At 55.4% G+C, this 18,877-nt stretch overlaps 2 protein-coding genes across 3 annotated transcripts; one reads left to right on the top strand and one right to left on the bottom strand.

Annotated features, from left to right (window-relative positions):
* Nucleotides 1–40: 40 nt before the first annotated feature.
* On the top strand, nucleotides 41–4,135 carry FAM187A (family with sequence similarity 187 member A). Its single transcript, XM_025440783.3, has one exon. The coding sequence runs from the start codon at nucleotides 51–53 to the stop codon at nucleotides 1,287–1,289; it is 1,239 nt and encodes a 412-aa protein (XP_025296568.3). The 5' UTR covers nucleotides 41–50; the 3' UTR covers nucleotides 1,290–4,135.
* Nucleotides 1,991–11,585, bottom strand: LOC112655595 (glial fibrillary acidic protein). Of its 2 annotated transcripts, XM_025440781.3 has the most exons (10): nucleotides 11,097–11,585; nucleotides 10,149–10,209; nucleotides 9,859–9,954; nucleotides 8,625–8,786; nucleotides 7,127–7,252; nucleotides 6,707–6,927; nucleotides 6,092–6,135; nucleotides 5,601–5,720; nucleotides 4,239–4,324; nucleotides 1,991–3,567 (listed from the first exon to the last, which is right to left on the bottom strand). In XM_025440781.3, exons 1-10 carry the CDS (start codon nucleotides 11,558–11,560, stop codon nucleotides 3,526–3,528), a joined length of 1,422 nt encoding a protein of 473 aa, XP_025296566.3. In that variant the 5' UTR covers nucleotides 11,561–11,585; the 3' UTR covers nucleotides 1,991–3,525. The 2 variants fall into 2 exon arrangements, with proteins under 2 accessions (XP_025296566.3, XP_025296567.3); XM_025440782.3 differs by lacking the exon at nucleotides 5,601–5,720.
* Nucleotides 11,586–18,877: the final 7,292 nt, after the last annotated feature.

Genomic DNA, 18,877 nt, shown 5'->3' with positions numbered 1-18,877 from the left:
TTCAGTGCCTTGGCTTTGCCCTGCCCCCCCGACCATTGCCTCTTGTGGGCATGAACATGGCCCACCCCACTGTGCTCCTGTGGGTGTGGGGGAGTCTCCAGGCCTTTGAACTTGTGGAGAAGGAGAATATTTTTCAGAGGACCCCTTGCCCCGCGTTTCTGATATTTGACAATGCAGCCTACCTGGCCGACATGAGCTTCGAGCTTCCCTGCCACTGCAAGCCTGAGGAGGTGTCTGCTGTGGTCTGGTACTATCAAAAGCACCTGGGCAGCCGCCACACCAAAGTGCTGACAGACTTCGACGGGCGGGTGCTGACAGAGGAATCCCAGGTGCGTGTGGGCAGCGACATGCTGGTTCGTTTCAGCATCCGCATGTTCAGCCTGTTGGTTTTCCGGGCCCAGCCTGAGGACTCGGGCTTGTATTTTTGTGGCACCCGCAAGGGGGACTACTTTTATGCCTATGATGTGGACATCCAGAGCAGTGAGGGAATGGTGGCCACCTTCAAGGACCAGGGCCAGGAGCCCATTCCAGATGAGCACCGCGGGAACCTCCACATCTTCACCACCTTCTGGGAGTGGACCCCTTGTGACCGCTGTGGGGTGCGTGGGGAGCAGTGGCGCATTGGCCTCTGCTACTTGCAGAGCCCAGATCTCTCCCCACGTTACCACAAGACACTGCCTGATGTGGTGTCCTGTGGTTCACAGGCTGTGCCCAGAAAGCTTCGGGCCCAGACCAGGGAGCATACACCCGAACTACTGGTTCAGAGCTGTGTGGTGCCCTGTGAGAAGAAGGTTCAGGACGGCCTGATGGCCATCTTCAGCTATGTGGCCAAGGTGGGCAGCCGGCCCTGGGTGCCTGAGGTCCCCATTCAGTTCCATGAGCAGAGGCTAGGCCATGGACTCATTATCTCCTGTCCTGGGTCCCGGCCCGAGCACGCTGTGGCCTGGGACAAGGACCACCAGTACCTCTACCGCACACAGTACCTGAAGGGCGTCAACAGGTCCATGAGAGTGTTCATCGACCACGGCAACCATCTCCACATCCGTTTCACCCAGCTGAGTGACCGGGGCATCTACTATTGCTGGCGGCAGGGGGTGCGGGTTGCAGGGTTCCGACTGGGTGTTGCATCTCGGGGCAGCTACCGGGTCTCATTCTCAGACCCGGAGACTCACTTTGCTATGGAGCTCACCCTACTAGGCTACCTGTTCATCACGGCTGTCTTTGTCACCATTCACCTCTGTAGGTGCTGCTGTTACTTATTTCACTGTTGTCCCAACTTCTCCCCTTAGATCCCCCTTTTTTCCCCACCTCTGAAGACCAGCTGTGCTCAGATGTGTTTGTTAAATGATGCCGGATGCCTCTGGGTGGGCATCCCAGGCTGGGCTGTGTGGCAAGGGGGGTGTGGACAAATCTGTTAGTTACAACCTGCTCCTGGCAGGTGGAGAAGCCTGAGGCAGGTAGGAGATGGGGGGCTGAGGCCAGTATGGAAGTAGCTAGGGTGCACGTCTTCCAACTTCACGCTCAGAGAAGGAAGAAGTGAACCTAGTATTTATCAAATGGCCTTTTTGATGCTGGAACAGTGTTTGAGGTGCTTTATTTTCTTGTCTTGGAGGATTGCTAAATAGGCGCTGGTTGAATTAGGGGTAGCAGGGAGAGGAAGAGGGAGTGGGGGAGCCTCATATATGTTCTTGTCTCCACAATGGCAGGTTTGAGGGAAAAGGTAGAGACTCGTATAGGAGAAATGGGTGAGGAAAGTGGAGTTCAACATCAGGGTTTTTCCCAGGGCTGGGGACTGAGTGAGAAGAGGGGCAGGGGGCACCAGGGCTGCCATGGGGAGCATGGTTAGAGCTGGGATTTGTCATGTGCCTGCTGCTTGGGGGTTTGGGGTCCCAAGATGATCAGCAATAAGAAGCAAGTTGAGTCTTGCCCAAGGCTACTTCCTGCCCTCTCCCCCAGCCCCAGCCTCCCCTGAAAAGATCAGAGTCCACTCTGGGAAAGGCCACAGCAATTGTCTTTATTTACCTTAGTAAGTAAAGGCTGCAGTGGTACCCCGAGGGTTAGCAGCAGCAGGTGGCAGGAGGGAGTGAGGGGAAGGGCACCAGGTCTTGGAAAGAGGGAAGGACTCTCACTTTTCTGGCCTTGGAGGGGTGAGGAGGACCCTGGAGCGGACCCTCTCAGCCCTATTTGTGGGCACAGATAGTCCTGTGCCTGCCCCTCATCCCCAGTCTTCCCATGGAAAGCAGAGCACAAACCAGTCTTCATTCTGTTTGTGCCTCCATTCCCCAAACGATAAAATATAGTGCTACCTACAGTATGAGGGTACATTTTGCATTGGAGTAGGAGGGGAACCACAAGAGCCCTTGGGTTAGGAAAAAACAGCAGGTCACTGGAGGGTGGGAATTATCTGATGTAGGACAGTGGCTTCACCCAGCAGTGTTACTGGGGTTGGGAGGCAGCAGCTACAGTGGCTCAGAGATCTGGGTGGGGGAATTATGCAGCAAGGAGGGAGGCTTTAAAATAGGAACAAAGTGTGCCTTGCCCCTGGGGACAGCAGCCCCTCTCTCTAGTGTCAGCATCTTCAAGAGGATGAATCACTTCCTTGATTCCCACGACCCAGAGGCCAAGTGTATCTGGTTGCCCATAACCCCCTACTCTGATGTCTAGCATCATCCTAACTGCCTCCTCTACCTTCTCCTCTTGCCTCCCCTCCAGCCTTATGGAGGGAGGATTCCTGGGCTTGACCTCTCTGTATCCAAGCTAGGGGCCAGGCAGCCCCCCTCTACTCCTTCCCAGCACCCCATCCCTCTCCACTTACACTATAGATCCTCCAAGTGCTGAGAATCAAGCTCCCACACGCCCATGGCATGCCCAAAGCATGCCCACATGTCAGCTCAGTGGGACTGAGACATTTGAATTGTCACTCAGGAGGCCCCTCTGGGATCTGGGCAGACCAGGCATTCTGTCTGGGGACTACTCCAAGTGGCAGGATGTCCCCACCCAGTCTCAGACTCCTCAGGGTCAGTCTAGAATAAGAAACCTCTGACCAGGGCTATCTTGCCTGTGGGGAGTTGCCCTTCCTGTCTGAGTCTCTGTTTTCCTCCAACAGCCTGAGGAAACTCTAAGGCCCACTTCCCAGATACCCCCAGGGACCTCCAGTTCTGGCAACAGTTGCCATGACAACAGGGATTAGGGCTATGGAGGGTGATTTATTGGGTCCCCTGACCTCAACTTCTTCCTCCCACAGTTCTAACCCAAGCTGCTGGCCACACCCCTTCAGACCACCCCTTTGGGTGGGGAGTGACTTGTTAGTTGGAGTTATTGGGTGCAGGGTAGGTGCCCTCTGGCAGGCCTAGTACCGATGGAGCCTAGAGCAGCAAGCTAGCATAGAGGTGGAGGGACGAGGGGAGCAGCTGGGGCAGGTGGGAACTCAGGTCTGGGGAAGTCAGCTATAGAGGAGGGGCAACAATCCCATCCGCTCAGACCCCTCAGGCTGTGTGGGACATGGACCACCAGGTGGGTCCTGCTTCACATCACCTCCTTGTGCTCCTGCTTGGATTCCTTAATGACCTGCAGGGTACAGAGAGAAGTGTACAACAGTTAGGGGCTCACACAGACACCAGGTCCACCACTGCTAGGCTATGCGACCTTGGAGAAATCCCCAGCTTTCCTGGGTCTTTCTTTTCTGTGATAGTAACCAGAACCCCCTCACACAGCTGCCAGGAAATGAGGGAACACTTGCAAGCATTTAGCACCATGCCTGGTCCATGATGAACTGATGTGGTAAGTTAGCTAGCTGCTGTCACTGGCGTGGCAAGGAGGGGCTATGCCAAATCCCCCCTTCCTGTTCCTCTGGCAGGTTCCTTTTATCAAGCTGGAAATTGAAAGCTGGGAGTGAAGGCTACTAACTTTATTTTCCTTTCTCTCTCTCCCCAGGCTAGAGTCTGAGGGCACCTGAGTCTGAGGGTACCTGAGTCTGAGGGTGAGACAGGGAGAAAGTCCAAATCAGGACTCCATCTGGTGGCCTAGACACCCAGGGTCCCTAGAACTGCCAGTGGAGGGGATTGGGAATTGAATTATATCCCGGTTCCTTCCCCTCTTCCAGAGCCTCCCTGGGAAGCTCTTCTGAGTAATTGAGAACCTTCTATGTGCCAGTTCAGGCTTTCTTCCAAAGTCTGGCCTCGAAAATTCCTGGAGGCAGCCAGAGCCTGATAGGGCCAGAATCTCCGATCTGACCTTACCTCTCCATCCCGCATCTCCACGGTCTTTACCACAATGTTCCTCTTGAGGTGGCCTTCTGACACGGACTTGGTGTCCAGGCTGGTTTCTGCAGTCATGGGGACAGGAGGCCCCTTGTTGGCTCTTGGGCCACTAAACATCCTCCCCCACTCCCAGCTTCCCTATGAAACCCACAGTTTTGGGAATTGAGTATGAAAGTCTGTCCAACCAGGCAGAGAGGGCTAGGCTCTTTCAAGGGGGCTGGAGACCCCCCAAGTTCCCACAGTGCTAGGCAAGACCTAGCTGTTCCAGCCAGTGCTTTGCTCACTTCCCTGGCCTGGCTGCATTTTGGTCCCTCTGCCAGCTCTGACCTGGCACCTGGCTTTCTGACAACCCAGTGCTGTGCCGAGGAAGGAACACACGGGCTTTGAAATCAGGTGGGCCAGAGCTCGAGTCTCAGCTCAGCCTCAAGGCTGTGAGCAAGGTAATTTACCTCTCCCAGCCTCAGTTTCCTAATCTGCAAAATGGGGGTGATGGTATCTACTTCTCTAGGTGGGAGCAAGGAGTCAGTTTACTGAAATAATACATGTTAAGTGCCTAGCACATACTAGTGCTCAATATACACGGGTCCCTTTCCTGTTCCCCTTCCCTTCTACTTCTCTCTGCCACTTCTCTGGTCCCTACTGACCCTTTACTGTTTGGCACTTGGCAGTATTACCTTGACCTGCTCTGCCTGGTTAAACTTCCGATGCTGAACTGAGCCCCAGGACATGCAGATCTAGGGTTCCTAGATTTCTAGAGCAGAATTTTTTTTTCCCCTTAGATAAGAATCATGTGAGGGCCACATACAAGTAAGAAGTAATTTAGTTTCCCCCCCCCCTCAGAGAGAAAAATATAATATGTCACTCTCACTAATATTTAAAATTAAGAGAAGGGAGCATAAAACTTTATTCACTCCAAGAGCAGCAGTCTAGGGGGAAATACTCCTCTGGGCTGAATCAGCACTGAGCTGAGCTGTGGAGCCTCAGGGACAGATGTATCGAGCAGAGAACCTGGCCACCAGGCACGGCAAAACCCAAGGGGCCCTCCCACTGATGGGGAAGAGGTGAGGCAGAGGCTGGCATTTGCTCAGAGGCCCCAGAGCATCTCGTCTGAGCACCAGAGGATATATCACTTTGAACACCAGCCAGCTCTGCTAGTTTAACCAACATTTACCCTGTGCCAGGTCCTGGGCTGGGCACTGAAGTTGCTGGGATAATGACACAAGCATGGCCCTTTAGGGAAACCCGAGAGGAGGGAGCCCAGGAGGGCAGGGCAAATGGGCCTGGTGAGGCTTGCTCCCTGTCAGGCTGAGAAATGCACCGTGTCAGAGGCAGGCTGCTAACCGAGAGCCGGCGGGGCTCCATTTACAATCTGGTGAGCCTGTATTGGTATAACTTGTATTGTGAGGCTTTTGAGATGTCTTGTGACCTTGTGACTTTCCCCTTCTTTGGTGCTTTTGCCCCCTGTAGTGACAAGCAGTTAAAAAAAACAAAAACAAAAACATAAAACACTTAGATGGGCAGAGCTTGCTCAGGGATCTGCAGACAGGACAGAGATGGAGACCTTCACCCAATTCTGCTGTAGGATGGGGTGGCAGGGTTAGGGAATGGGACACAGGGCAGAGCAGGACAGGAGCAGCTGCAAGCCCCACCTGGAATGCTCTGAGCTGCTGTGTTCTGGCTGGAAGCTCTGCGGTGAATTATGTAGGCCCCCAAGGAGAGCCCTGGACCGGACCCCTTTGCCCTGGTCCTCAGCCCCAGGCCAAAGCAGCTGCCCACACTGGGAGAGGGGGCAGGAATCCAACACCTTGCCCACAAGGCCCTGCTGTACTGACCTCGGATCTGCAAGTTGGAGAAGGTCTGCACGGGAATGGTGATGCTGAAAGATAGCAAAGGTGGAAGAGTGACCGGGCTGTCCAAGGACATCCTTGGGGCCAGGTCCCGGTCTAGGGTTATCAGGACAGCCTCCAAGCTCTTCTCTTTGCCAGGAAGAGCTGAGCCCATCTCCTGGCTTTCCCCAGCAGCCTACATGCTCCCTGGGGCTCCAAGAGTCTGCAAGGGGCTTGGGTGTTGTCTGCCAGAGGCACATCTCTGTTTGAAAGAGTGGAGGCCTGGAGGATGGCAGAGGGGGAGAGGAAGTGGTGAAGAAAGTTCTGAGGAGGCAAAAGAGAGGGTCAGGGGAAAAGTCCAATCTTCATTGGGAGGGTGGGGAGTAAGCCTCTTAGTTTGGGGGAGGTAACCCAAGTCCTCACCCTATGACCTCACCGACACCAACTGAATGGAATCCATTAATTCATTCACCAAACATTTATGAGTACCTACTGGGCACTGGGATAGGAGGGGGCACAACACAAACTGAATACGACAGTCCCTGATGGAAGCAAGGAGACTCCAGGGAGGGGCAGCAGGGAGGACAGCCCTCCCCAACCACGCCCCTGGTGGCCTCTCACCGGTTCTCCTCGCCCTCCAGCAGTTTCCTGTAGGTGGCGATCTCAATGTCCAGGGCCAGCTTGACATTCAGCAGGTCCTGGTACTCCTGCAGATGGCGGGCCATCTCATCTTTGAGGTTCTGTCCCTCCTCCTCCAGCCGGGCTAGTGCCTCCTGGTAACTCGCCGCCTCCCTCGCATGGCGCTCCTCCTGCTCCCGCATCTGCCTCTCCAGGGACTCGTTCTGCAGGGTGGAGCCGGCAGGTGCCTCGGGGAGGGATCACTGCCCGCCCCCCCTGATCCCCAGCCTCCCCTGTGGCTCCCCGCCCAGTAAGTGTGCAGCGCCCCTGCCCTCCGTCCTGTCCCCGCCCCTGGCTGGCAGGTCCCCCAGGCTCAGGCTGGCGCACCAGCATCTGCCCCGCTGCGGCCCTGCCCGCGCTCACTGTGCCGCGCAAGGACTCCAGGTCGCAGGTCAAGGTCTGCAGCTGGCGACGGTAGTCGTTGGCCTCGTGCTTGGCCTGGCGGAGCAGCTCGGCGTTGCGGGCAGCGGCGTCGGTCAGGTCCGCGAACTAGGGCGGAGAGCACTAGTTCTCTGTGGAGAACTGTCGAGGAAGCTGTGCGGGCTGGTGGGTCTCTGGGAATTCAGGGAGATGGCCAGGACCCCAGGCTTGGTGTCCAGGTCTCCCCGGGACTCCGGCCCTGGGTGGGATTATTCCCAGTGACCGTGACCCATGAACAGAAGGCTCAGAAGGCCTCTGCTAGGGCTCCGGCAACTAGCACAGTGCCTGGGCAGGGAGTGAAGAAACCAACGGTGCTGGCAGCGGAATCCAGAAACTCCTGTGCTGGCAGCCTTCCAGGAGTCTGAACCGAACCCCCCCCCTCCCCACCGTGGACAGGGGTTTCTGGTGAGCAGTACCCTGGGTTCTAAAAGTCCTTTCTCCCCCTAGCTGGCAGTGAAGCTCTCATGGCTCCATCAGGCCTTGACCTTCTCAGAACCATCACTGGCTTCTGCCACTCACACTCCTTAGCTCGGATGCTGGGCTGGCATCTCTGGGCCCCTGCCTCTCTGTGCTTTCTTACCCTCGGAATGCTCCTCCCCTCTTCTTTTCATGTTCTTTGGCTGCCAGTCTTTCCTAGCCCAAATGCCCTCCCTTCTATGGTATGTTCCCCATGTTGCATATAAGCTGCCCAGCGGTGTTCTCTCTAGACATCATATTTGGGTGCACATCACATCTCCCTGGTTTGACAGGTCTCTGTATCCTGGGCAGTGCTGACATGCAGTGGATGCCCAGTGACTCAGGATACAGACAACAGAGGCATCAAGAACGCAGGCTCCCAAGTGTGATGGCTAGGGTTAGACATCCAGCTCTACCACTTAGGAACTGTGTGACTTTGGTCAAACTAGTTAACCTCTCTGGACTTCAGTTCTCTCATCTGTCGAGGAACACTACTTTCTTTGTAGTAAGATAATGTATGCAAAGCACAGGGCCTGGCATACAATGTTGGCTAATAATAGTAATAATAACAATAATAATGATAGTAATAGTAATAAGTACTTATTGGAGGAGCACATGGGGAACGCAGTTGGTTTAGCATCCGACTCCTGGTTTCAGCTCAGGTCATGATCTCAGGGTCATGAGATCCAGCCCTGTGTGGGGCTCTGCACTCAGCCTGGAGTTTGCCTGAGATTCTTCCTCCCTCCCTCCCCCTCTGCTCCTCCCCCTACTCACACTCTCTCTCAAATAAAATCTTTTTTAAAAAGTACTTATTGCAAGTAATGGTGACTGTGTGACCCTGGGCAAGCCCCCTCATTTCTCTGGTGAAGGTCAATGACCTGGAGAGGATCCTCTCCTAGCTTCCCCCACCCTTATTCCCTGATTCTCTTGTATAGAGCCAGTAGGGCTCCCTGGAGGAAGCAGCCTGGCCCACAGTCAGCGCTACCTTGGACCGGTACCATTCCTCTGCCTCATGCATGTTGCTGGATGCCATGGCCTCGTACTGCGTACGGATTTCTCTTAGGGCTGCTGTGAGGTCCGGTTTGGCCACATCCAGCTCCACATGGACCTGCTGCCGGGCCAGCTGCTCCTGGAGCTCCTGCACCTCCTGGCCAGGAGAGAAGGGATGCCAGGGCTTGGGGCCTAGGCTGCAACTGGCATTTCCCCACAATATCATGCCCTTGCCTGCCTGCCCCTTGGACATTGATGTTAGCTAAGGGAAATTGGGCAGTCCTATTAGAGGAAGTGGCATGGCCCAGGCCAGGGGAGGCAGAGGGTAGTTTGGGGGCCTCATGGTGTCCTCCTCCCAGGTTCCACCAGGCAGGAGCACTGAAAGTGTGCCTGTGTTCTTATGGAGAGCAACTGAGTCCCTGTGGTGTGGGTGTGTCTGCAGGGTCCCAGGTTCCATGGCATCATAGATTATGAATCTATAATCTGAAGTCAGATCTCAGTGGTGTCTTTTTAAAATGAGTGGCTCGGGCAGCCCTGGTGGCGCAGCGGTTTAGCGCCGCTTGCAGCCCGGGGTGTGATCCTGGAGACCCTGGATCAAGTCCCACATCAGGCTCTCTGTATGATGCCTGCTTCTCCCTCTGCCTGTGTCTCTACCTCTCTTGCGCCCTCTCTGAATAAATAAATCTTAAAAATAAATAAATAAATAAATAAATAAAAATAAAATGAGTGGCTCGCATTTAAATGGAGACAGGTGGCAGTGGGGGTGATGTCAGAGAGACTATGTGACCTCAGCAAGTCACATATCTGGGCTTCGGCGTCCTCCTCTGTGAAAAGGAAATAATACCGGAAGGGTTCCTATCACACAGGGCTGTTGTGAAATAAAAAATGGGGTGGGGCACCTGGGTGGCTCAGTGGTTGAGCGTCTGCCTTTGGCTCAGGTCTTAATCCTGGGGTCCTGGAATCGAGTCCCACATCATGCTCCCCATAGGGAACCTGCCTCTCCCTTTGCCTATGTCTCTGCCTCTCTATGTCTCTCATGAAGAAATAAAATCTTTAAAAAAAGGGGGGGGGGCAACAAGTTCTGTTATAATTCTTAGTAAGTGGTGTGTGTCTATGGATTTCATCAGGGGCTAAGGATGCTCTCTTATCTCTCTGTCTGTCTCCCCTGTGCTTATTTTCTTTCTGTCTGTCTCTGTCTCTATCCATTTCAATCTCTCTGAGGGCCTTACCTCATCGTGGATCTTCCTCAAAAACCGGATTTCCTCCTCTAGAGACTCAATCTTCCTCTCCAGATCCAGACGGGCTAAGGTGGCTTCATCTGCCTCCTGGAGCAGGGAGGGACGAAAGGCTGCTCTGACCCCAGACTCCTTCTCCCCACTCCCATGTCTTGTCTGGTCCCTCCTTCTGTGGCTGGGGAGAGCAGCACATTGCTCTGGAGGGCTGGGCTTAGGGGCTGTGTGAGTGAGCTGCCATCAACTCTTTACCCCCCTCCCCCATCCCTCCCCTCCACCCCCCTCACCTGTCGATAACTGGCCAGGTTGTTCTCAGCCTCCAGCCTCAGGTTGGTTTCATCCTGGAACCTGGGGTAGGGGGACACATTCCCGGGTGTCTGCCCCAATCTCCCTGGAGGTGGCTGCCAGAGAGACCCCCACCCCTACCCCTAGGCCCAGTGGAATGACAGGAGGAGTGAAGGGCAGAGGGTCCCAGACAGAGCCTTGGCCAGGAGGGTGAGCAGATAAGGGCCTGTGCTTTAACTCATTACTAAAGTGCTTTATCAAGGTTGGTGCACCTGCTCCTGCTCACACAGGCACTTTCACCAACATACACTCACTGCTGCATGCACACTCATCTTCCTGTACTTGAGGGCACACATGCCTGCCCTGCCAGCTCAGCAAAACGCCATGTCCCTGGGGTTTCCTCTGACCTTTGGAAATAGGTTTATTAGAATCTCTACTTCACAGCACTGCAAGCTAAAGTGGCTTGACCAGGATCATAAGCTGGTGACAGGCAGTATCACCTGTGTTTCCAAGCCAGGCTCACCTGCTCTTTTCCTCACCTCCTCCTTTGCCCCAGAGCCCCGTCCTCCTAGTGAACACCAATCTTCCCTTCCCATTTCTCCACTCCACGGGCTCTGCAAGGGCACCAGGCCCAGCGGCAGCGAATGAAACATGAAGACCCTGCCTATGGGGGTCCCTGACTGTTCCCACATGGCTTTCCCCAAAGGGGAGGTGCTGAGAGCACCGTGGCTCCTCTGCAAGAGGTCTTTGGGAGTCAGATCCTTGGGACTCGGCCTCCTCCCAGTCCCTCTCATCATCTTGGGGAGCAAGGACAGCCCTCCCCTCCCGGAGATGGGTAAACAGAGGAGCCAAGGATCACAGAGTCAGAGGCTCCGCCTGAGGTCCTGGGCCTGCGAGGGGCGGGCGTCTTCCCTGCTCCGGAGGTCCCTCACCCCGAGCCCCCTCCTCACTTCTGCCTCAGGGTGCCCAGGTCCTGTGCCAGATTGTCTCTCTCGACCTCCAGCCGGGCGCTGTTGGCAGTGAGTTGGTCTAGCCGCAGCCTTAGCTCTCGCAGCTCCGCCTGGTAGACGTCGGCCAGCTTGGTGGGCTCCTTGGCCCGCAGTTGGTTCAGCTCAGCAGCCAGAGCCTTGTTCTGCTGTTCCAGGAAGCGCACCTTCTCGATGTAGCTGGCAAAGCGGTCGTTGAGCTCCATCATCTCGGCGCGCTCGCTGGCCCGTGTCTCCTTGAAGCCGGTGTTGAGCGCCGCGGCCAGCGAGAAGTCCACCCGGGTTGGCGGCAGCGGCATCCGAGCCACGGAGGGGCGGGGGCCCGGCCCCAGACGGCGGCCGGAGCCCGGGCCTCCCCCCGCCATGTCCCACGAGGAGACGTAGACGTAGGAGCGGCGAGCGGCCGAGGCGACCCGTCTCCTCTCCATGCTGGCCCTGCCCGCTCCCGGGAAGTGAGGGCTTTATGGAGGCGAGGGCTTGCCTGGCACGGCCCCGGCTGCCCCTGGCAACGCCCCCTGGCATGGCCTGAGGGGGAGGGGCTGGGCCGCAGCTCCGGGGGGGCTCCTCTCACCCCACCGAGGTCACTGTGCCCAGGGGCTGGGCCTCGTGGGCACGCCAACCCCAGCCGGGTCACAGACAGAGGTGCTGGTGGGCGATGCCTGGGGCCTGATGCTCCATCTGCGGCCCTGACCACTTAGGCAAGGAGGCCCTTTCTCTGGGAAGTTGGGCCAAGAAAGGGCTGGATTAGATGACCTCTGACCCGCTTTCCACCGCTTTCCACCTCTTAGATCCCATAAAGCAGGCCTTCCCGGCTCAGCACTCCTCCTAGTGCCTGCTAAGTGCTGGAATTTGCGAACAGCAAATGTGTTCCATACTCTCAAGAAGCAGCCCGTGTTACAGTGCTGAGCCCCGATCCTAGTGGACTGTTGGATTTCTCTGCTCTGAACATAGGCGTCCTGCATTCCTGCTTTCTCCCCCTTCCCCGGAGGTCTGGGGCTGTGGGCTGGAACTGGATACCAGCCCTTTGTCTAGAGGGTCATTTGAGGCCTCTGTCCAGCAGGGGGTGGGGGGTGAAGGAAGGGACATAGAAGTTTTGAAGGGGCAAGAAGGGCAGGTGTTGGACTCCCTGGCCTTCTCCCTGGACCACACTTAACCCCCTGCCTCTGTCCCACCAAGTTCACTTCCCCTGTGCCTGGCCTCTCTGTACCCCTGCCTAGAGCCCGGTCTAGACAGCTGCACAAAGCAGTTATAGATGAGCTGGCTGTCCCAGCTCCCATCTTTGTTGCTCCATCCCCCAGTTTCCCCACCACCCCTCACCTCACTTTCACACTGGAGATTTATATCCTTTGAGTTCCCACACATCAGGCTGAGAGGATGGGAAACGCCTCTGGGGATGGGTCATTTTGGGAACCCAGGAGCCACTGGGTCCATATTAGGAGCCCAGGCTGGCGTCTTGTAGCCTGACACTTCAGATCCATCCACCCTTCTCTTCTGATCCCATGGGGCCAGAGCCTCACCCAGGCCCCTCACCCATCTGTGTCCTTGGATTTCTGGGAAGCCTTCCTCTCCCCGCCCCACTGAGGCCAATGCCTGGGCCTCTGATCCCTTCTCCTGGACACTTGCTGAATAGAGCCTTGTTTTCCACCACTGGTCAGGGCGCCACATGGAGAGGGCAGCCCCCGAGGGGCTGTGCTGTTTTTATCCCAAGATGCCAGGCTGTTAGGCAGAGTACAGCCCAAGCCCCCAGCTCAAAGAGCTTCTCGGAAGCATCTGAGGGGGCCCCGGGGGCAGTGGGGAGCAGGCTCTGTGCCCACCCCCGACCATTGTGTCTGTGCCAAGGTGAGTCATTCAGTGGGCACAAGGCAAAGGCCCTGGTAGGGGGGCGGGGGCCAGCCCAGCACTGCAGACAAGGCCTGGCTGCTTGCCCCCTCCCCAGCTCCCAGAGCCAGCTCACACCCCTGAGCTCCAGGCAGGGCAATGCCTCTTACCCCACGCTGGGGAGATACTTGCCACTTGGGCATGTTATGGGCTGCCTGCCTATGTTTTTCCCTGTGAGTCCCAGCACAGAGAGGAAAGGTGAGGGTCCCTAAGTCTTCAGCCACACCTGACGCTGGAACCTGAGCAGTAACAAGTGGAGGGGACTTCTGGGGGAGGGGATGCCCTGTGACTTTTGATCTTGTTGTGGCTCAAGGAGCTGGGAAATGTCAGAGGCATTAAAGGAAGAACAAGATGGGATAAACCCTCTTTGCAACTACTCTCTGTAACTGGGAGGGGGTGTCCTAGCTCTTGGGGCAAGTCACAGTATGCAGCCTTCTCTCTTTGTTCTGGTGAAATCTAGTTGAAATGAGTGTAAAGCAGTCTTGAGGGGAAAAGATGGAACAAGAGCAGGAAGGGCTTGCCAGTGACTCAGTGACTTGTTGTGTGTGTGTGTGTGTGTATGTGTGTGTGTGACCCAGGCTTATATCAATAGCAGTAGCAGAGAGCCCCCTCGCCCCCGCCCTTTAGCCGTTTCAGCCACTTCCCTGGACCTGCTGCTCCGTCTTCAACCTCCATCTGACCCAGACCCATTCCCTACCCTCACTCCTTAACTGTCCAAAGATGTCCACACAAGAACCTGAGAGGTAGACAGACATGGTTGTGGTTGTTTGCCAAGCTTTCATTATTTTATTTTTTAAAAGATTTTATTTATTTATTCATGAGAATACACAGAGAGGAGAGAAAGAGGCAGAGACACAGGCAGAGGGAGAAGCAGGCTCCATGCAGGGAGCCCGACATGGGACTCGATCCTGAGTCTCCAGGATCACGCCCTGGCCTGAAGGCGGCGCTAAACCGCTGGGCCACCCAGGCTGCCCCAAACTTTCATTATTTTATATTACACTTTCATGGTAGGAAAATCAGAAAATATAGATAAGCAAAACGAAAAAATTTAATTAGCCACGATTTTGCCACCTGGAGATAAACACTACCAGATTTCCCCCCATATATATAAATTCTTTTTTTTTAACCAGTGGGCTCATGCTGTACAAATTATTTTGTAATTTGTTTTTTTTTTTTACTCAGCAATATGTTGTGAACATCTTTCCATATCAATAAATATTTATCTACATCATCATTTTAACAGCTGCATGGTTTTCCACTGTATGCATTAATTTACCCAAGCCCTATTGTTAGACACACAGTTGTCCCCCCCTCTCCCTCGACTCCCTCCCTCCCTTTCTCTCTCTCTCTCTCTGTTCTAGATTACACTATGCTGCATAGTTGCCCCAGGCAGATGCAGTTCCCAGCCTCCACGACTACTTCCATCCTCCTGGCCTGGCTCAGGCCCCATCTATTTCCTTCTTCTCCTGCTTCCCTAATCTAAGGGCCTCAACCTCCAAAGTCTCAAGCCAATTCCTAGACTGACTTCTGCATAAATAGCAGAAAGCTCCTGGCCTTGGAGAGAGGATGCCTGGATGCCTCTACTCAGGGCCTTGAGTCAAGCCATGCCCTGCTTCCAGCCGAGGTGGGGACAGGATGGTCTCTCACCCCTATGCCCCTCCCCTGCATCAGAATTGGCCAGGATGCCCTCCTGCTTCCTGGAACAGATCTGTACCGCACGTAGCTTCAACCCACCCGCAAGGGTGGCCAGCATTTTCTAAATTTTCCAGCCTCTAATTCAAACCACTAGCTTGCTGCCCACCGGCTCCCCTTATGCCCTGGTCTCATTCCCAGTGCCTGGCACATCATGGTGGTCCACAAGCATGGGTGGGCTGAAGAGAACTTGGGTCTCTCTGGTGGACTCCTTGGCTACTACTGAGCCCATTCATCCCCCATGGGCCCCTTCCCTAAGGAAGGGAAGTAGGCCCTGGTGGCCACTAGATGGCAGTGCTCAGCTGCCCAGGTTAGAGCTGCCTCGTGTCCGCAGGGAGAAAGCAGGTCTCACAGCTGCAGGGAGGCATTCTAAAACCCAAATTTCTCTCACCTAGAGGGATCTAGACTTATTATCTAGAGTTGCTTCTAACTGCTATGACAGTGCCCTCTGGAGGCAAGCAGGGCCATGGCCATTCAATAGTTATATGATCTTGGGCGACTTCAGGAACTTTCTCTGAGTTTTCATTTCTACACCTGTAAAATGGGGACACAAAACACTTGCTTACAAGGTAGTGCTGAGGATAAATTCAGTGAAAGCTGGACACAGGAGTTGCTCAACAAATCACAGCTTCAATTTAATAACACTTACCTGGTGTTTTACCTATTTCTGTGTTAGCGATAGGGTGGTCCTGGAGGGGTATGTGCTGGGCCTGCCAGGAGGCACTGCAGGGTCTTGTTGACTCCTCCAGGGGTGGTCAGGGAACAGTGTATAGGTACCTCCCCAGGATGGTTACCTGGAAGTGTGGTAGGGGTGCAGGTTGGCAGCTGCCAGTGGAGAGAAGTTGGGAAGCAGCATCATTTGCCCCTAGACCACTAGTGGTTTGTGGCTTTGGGTCTGCCAGGAAACACACGGGAGTCATCTCTACCTGCTCCAGGGGAGCCTCAGAGTAGAGGCTTGTTACCCAGCCTGCTTTCTCACCTCCTTGACTCCCCCCTGGGACTCTCTGTCCCTCCACCCTTGCCTTTCCCCAGCCAGAGACTGGAGGCCCACAATTCCATCAGTTTGAGAAGCTCTTGGTGTGTTAACACTGTTCCATGGCAGTGAGTCTCCCCTGCAACCTCAGCCTGAGGCTTCCCAAGGAGAGGGACCCCCGTGGATAGGGACTTTCTGATGTTAGGATCTATGTCTTCCCATCAGAATGGAGTCTCCCTAGGATAGGGTTCCTCAGGACACTCTCTTTTCTTCTGAGGGAGCCCCCATGATGCAAGCACCCATGGTCTGCTCTCAGATGGGAGCTCCTCGAGGGCAGGGGCTTCCTCCCCCTTCCATGTGGGAGGAGGGCTGCCTTGGGCCAGGGGTGGCTCCTTCTGCCACCTGTCAGCCTCTGTGGAACTGGCTCGGCTGGTGAGCAGTGCCCAGCTCCTGTGGCTATAGGAGGGTTCCTGGATGAACCCCCAGACTCCTTCACCTTTCTTTTCCCTGGCCTCTTGTCAGCATGTTGTCGGAGGCATAAGCTCCCTTACCTCCACAGCCTCAGGGGCCAGGCTGCTGCATTGGGGTTAATAAGCTTGGACCTGTTCTCTCCAGCCCCCTCCCCCAACCCTCTTGGGCGCTCCAGCCTACCCCCTACTTTCCAGCCTCTAACCCCGAGACCTGCTTTTTAATTGCTTTCCCTGATCTGTTCTGCTCCCTGCTCCCCTCCGTCCCCCTGTCTGACTGCGTCCCTCTGGGAGGGCGAGAGGTGGGGGCCAGATGTGTCCCTGGTGGGAGGAGAGGGCTGGCTGGCGGGCAGCCTGTTATTTCCAATCCAGTGGTCCTCCAAATGGACAGGATGAGCCAGGGAACAGGGGTGGAAGGGCTGCGGCTGATCTGGGGGGGGTTGGGGGACTGGCACTTAGGAAGAGCTGGAAAACACAGCCATGGTCTCCAGGACCCCGGGGGTGACTCTGGTCCCTTCCTCCCCCCACAGCCTCAATCCCAAGCCCTCCGAGGTCCCTCATCACTAAAGAACCATGGAGGAGGGGAAGACAACCATAAACTAGACTCTGCCTGGGAACCAGGATCCCCCAAACTTACCTAAAAGCCAGAGGGATGTTCCTTGGAAAACCTGGAGACAGATGAACAGGGGTGTGAGAAGGAGGACTCTTTTTTTTTTAATTTTTTAAATTTATTATTTATGATAGTCACAGAGAGAGAGAGAGAGAGAGGCAGAGACACAGGCTCCATGCACCGGGAGCCCGACGTGGGACCCGACCCCGGGTCCCCAGGATCGCACCCCGGGCCAAAGGCAGGCGCCAAGCCGCTGCGCCACCCAGGGATCCCCCAAGGAGGACTCTTGACTTAGCAGCTGCCAAGGGGAACTTGGTGGTGTCAGAGCCCCCCCACCCCAGTGGGAGCCAAGCAGATAGCTGGGGTGGGAGGACCCAGAAGAGAGAGTCCAGTCCCCTCCCCTTGACAGGTCCCAACACCGAAGGAGGTTTGGGCTTCCACTCAGGTGACAGGGACAGGACATCCTGACTCCCTCCGTGAAGGGACAATATCTTGCTCTCTGTGTCTGCAGCTCCTGGCACTGAGCCTGCTCCTCTGGACTGGGCAGGACTTTGTACCCCAGGGTGGGGCCCAGGCACGAGCTTCAGGCCTGAGGTGGGCATGGAGATGAATCCAAAGGACCCACAAAGGGAGCATTTCTGAACTCCCAGAAGTGGAGTGAGGGACTCTGTGCAGACCCCCAACATGGGCAAGGCCTGGTGAAGCAGGAAGAGGGGCCTTAGCCCAGGCTGGGCCTGCCATGGATGAGGGAGCCATCAATTGCTGCGTCTCAAGGATGACTCTTTATGTAAGAACAATCCAATCTCAGAGCCTCATCGCCGCCCACGGAGGTCAGCTGGGAACTGGCTGTCAGCTTGCTGCCCCCTCAGCCCCTGCCAGCTCCCTGTGAAGCTGGGACCAGCCAGGCTGCCTCCCGGCCAGCAGGACACCATGCAGCGAGCACTCTCAGCCCGACCTCCTGTGATTGAGGGCAGGAGCCACACGTGCTTAACTCCATTGGCAGAGTCTTTGTACATTTAATGGGTCACCCGAGAGCACATTTTGCACCGTGGAGCCACAAATGTTTGCTGAGCCAATGGCCGGTTGCAGAGCAACCTTGTCAAGAGTGACCCTTTCCAGTTGCCAGCTGCCCCCAGCCTAGGCAAATTCTGCCTCATGCAATGGACCCTGTTGTGGGAGGATTGCCCTTCTGGCCCTCGTTACCAGCCGCCTTGTCCTGTGCCTGCTGCCTCGGTGCTTGCAGGGGGTGATGGCGACCATCAAATGAGATAATATATGTGAGGGCCCCAGGAAACGGGCAAGTTATTCAATTTGAATCCGACCAGCGCTCAGCGAGGCCTCCTAAGGTCAAGGCACCACGCCAGGCCGCTGGGGGCTACAGATGTGAAGCTGTGATTGCTTCTGTGGGAATCATGGCGCACCAGGGGAAAAAACTCATTAAGACTAATTGGAGAGGCGGGAACCCCAGGCTTGCGGAAGGAAATGATGCCTGTTCCCTTCTAGAAGGAAGCAGCTCAGTGTCATGTACAGAACCAGACCCTGGTCTTGAATCCTGGCACCGCTGCTTCTGTCTAACCCTGGACATGTTCTGTTAACCTTCTTGGGTCTCTCTCCTCATTATCCCTCATAAGGTCAAAAAGTTTTGTGCGTTGCCTGAAGCCAGGAGGGACCCCAGTGCTCCTCTTATGTGTTCTCTTCTCCAAAAAGGAGGCAAAACTGAATGGGGCAGGGCTCACCAGGTAGAGGGGGAGGTTGCTCCCCCAGAACAGCTACGACTCACTTGAAATTAGCAGCATTATTTACACACTGCTCACAATGTGCTAAATACCTTTAACATGTTTGTTTTCAGAAGCAAGTTAAACACAGACTCCTATCATCCTGTTTACACGATTAATTCATTCAGCCAGTCGCATCTTCTTAGAGAGACAGAGGTAAACTTGGGTTGAACCATCACAATCCAAACGAGTGCAGAGGAAAACCTCGAACTGGGGTGGGAATGGGGCTTCTGGAGTGTGGGGAGGAAGACTGCCTGGGGGTTCAAGCGGTCAGGGCTTAGCCTAGGGCCTCACCCGAGCCCTGGAGCCCCTAAACATGGTCTCAACAGCAGGACTGTTAGCAACCTATA

This window comes from Canis lupus, chromosome 9, assembly GCF_003254725.2.
Source record: "Canis lupus dingo isolate Sandy chromosome 9, ASM325472v2, whole genome shotgun sequence".
In the NCBI taxonomy this organism is placed as follows: domain Eukaryota; kingdom Metazoa; phylum Chordata; class Mammalia; order Carnivora; family Canidae; genus Canis; species Canis lupus.
The sequence above is the reverse complement of the archived record's forward strand: the minus strand, read 5'-3'. Positions and strand labels throughout refer to the sequence as shown.

Coding starts and splice junctions, on each gene's coding strand:
- LOC112655595 (XM_025440781.3), bottom strand. CDS start 11,560: ATGGAGAGGAGACGGGTCGCCTCGGCCGCTCGCCGCTCCTACGTCTAC. Junction 10,210..11,096: donor CTGGGCACCCTGAGGCAGAA/GTGAGGAGGGGG, acceptor CCCCTACCCCAG/GTTCCAGGATGAAACCAACC. Junction 3,568..4,238: donor TGGAGATGCGGGATGGAGAG/GTAAGGTCAGAT, acceptor TGTACCCTGCAG/GTCATTAAGGAATCCAAGCA.
- FAM187A (XM_025440783.3), top strand. CDS start 51: ATGAACATGGCCCACCCCACTGTGCTCCTGTGGGTGTGGGGGAGTCTC.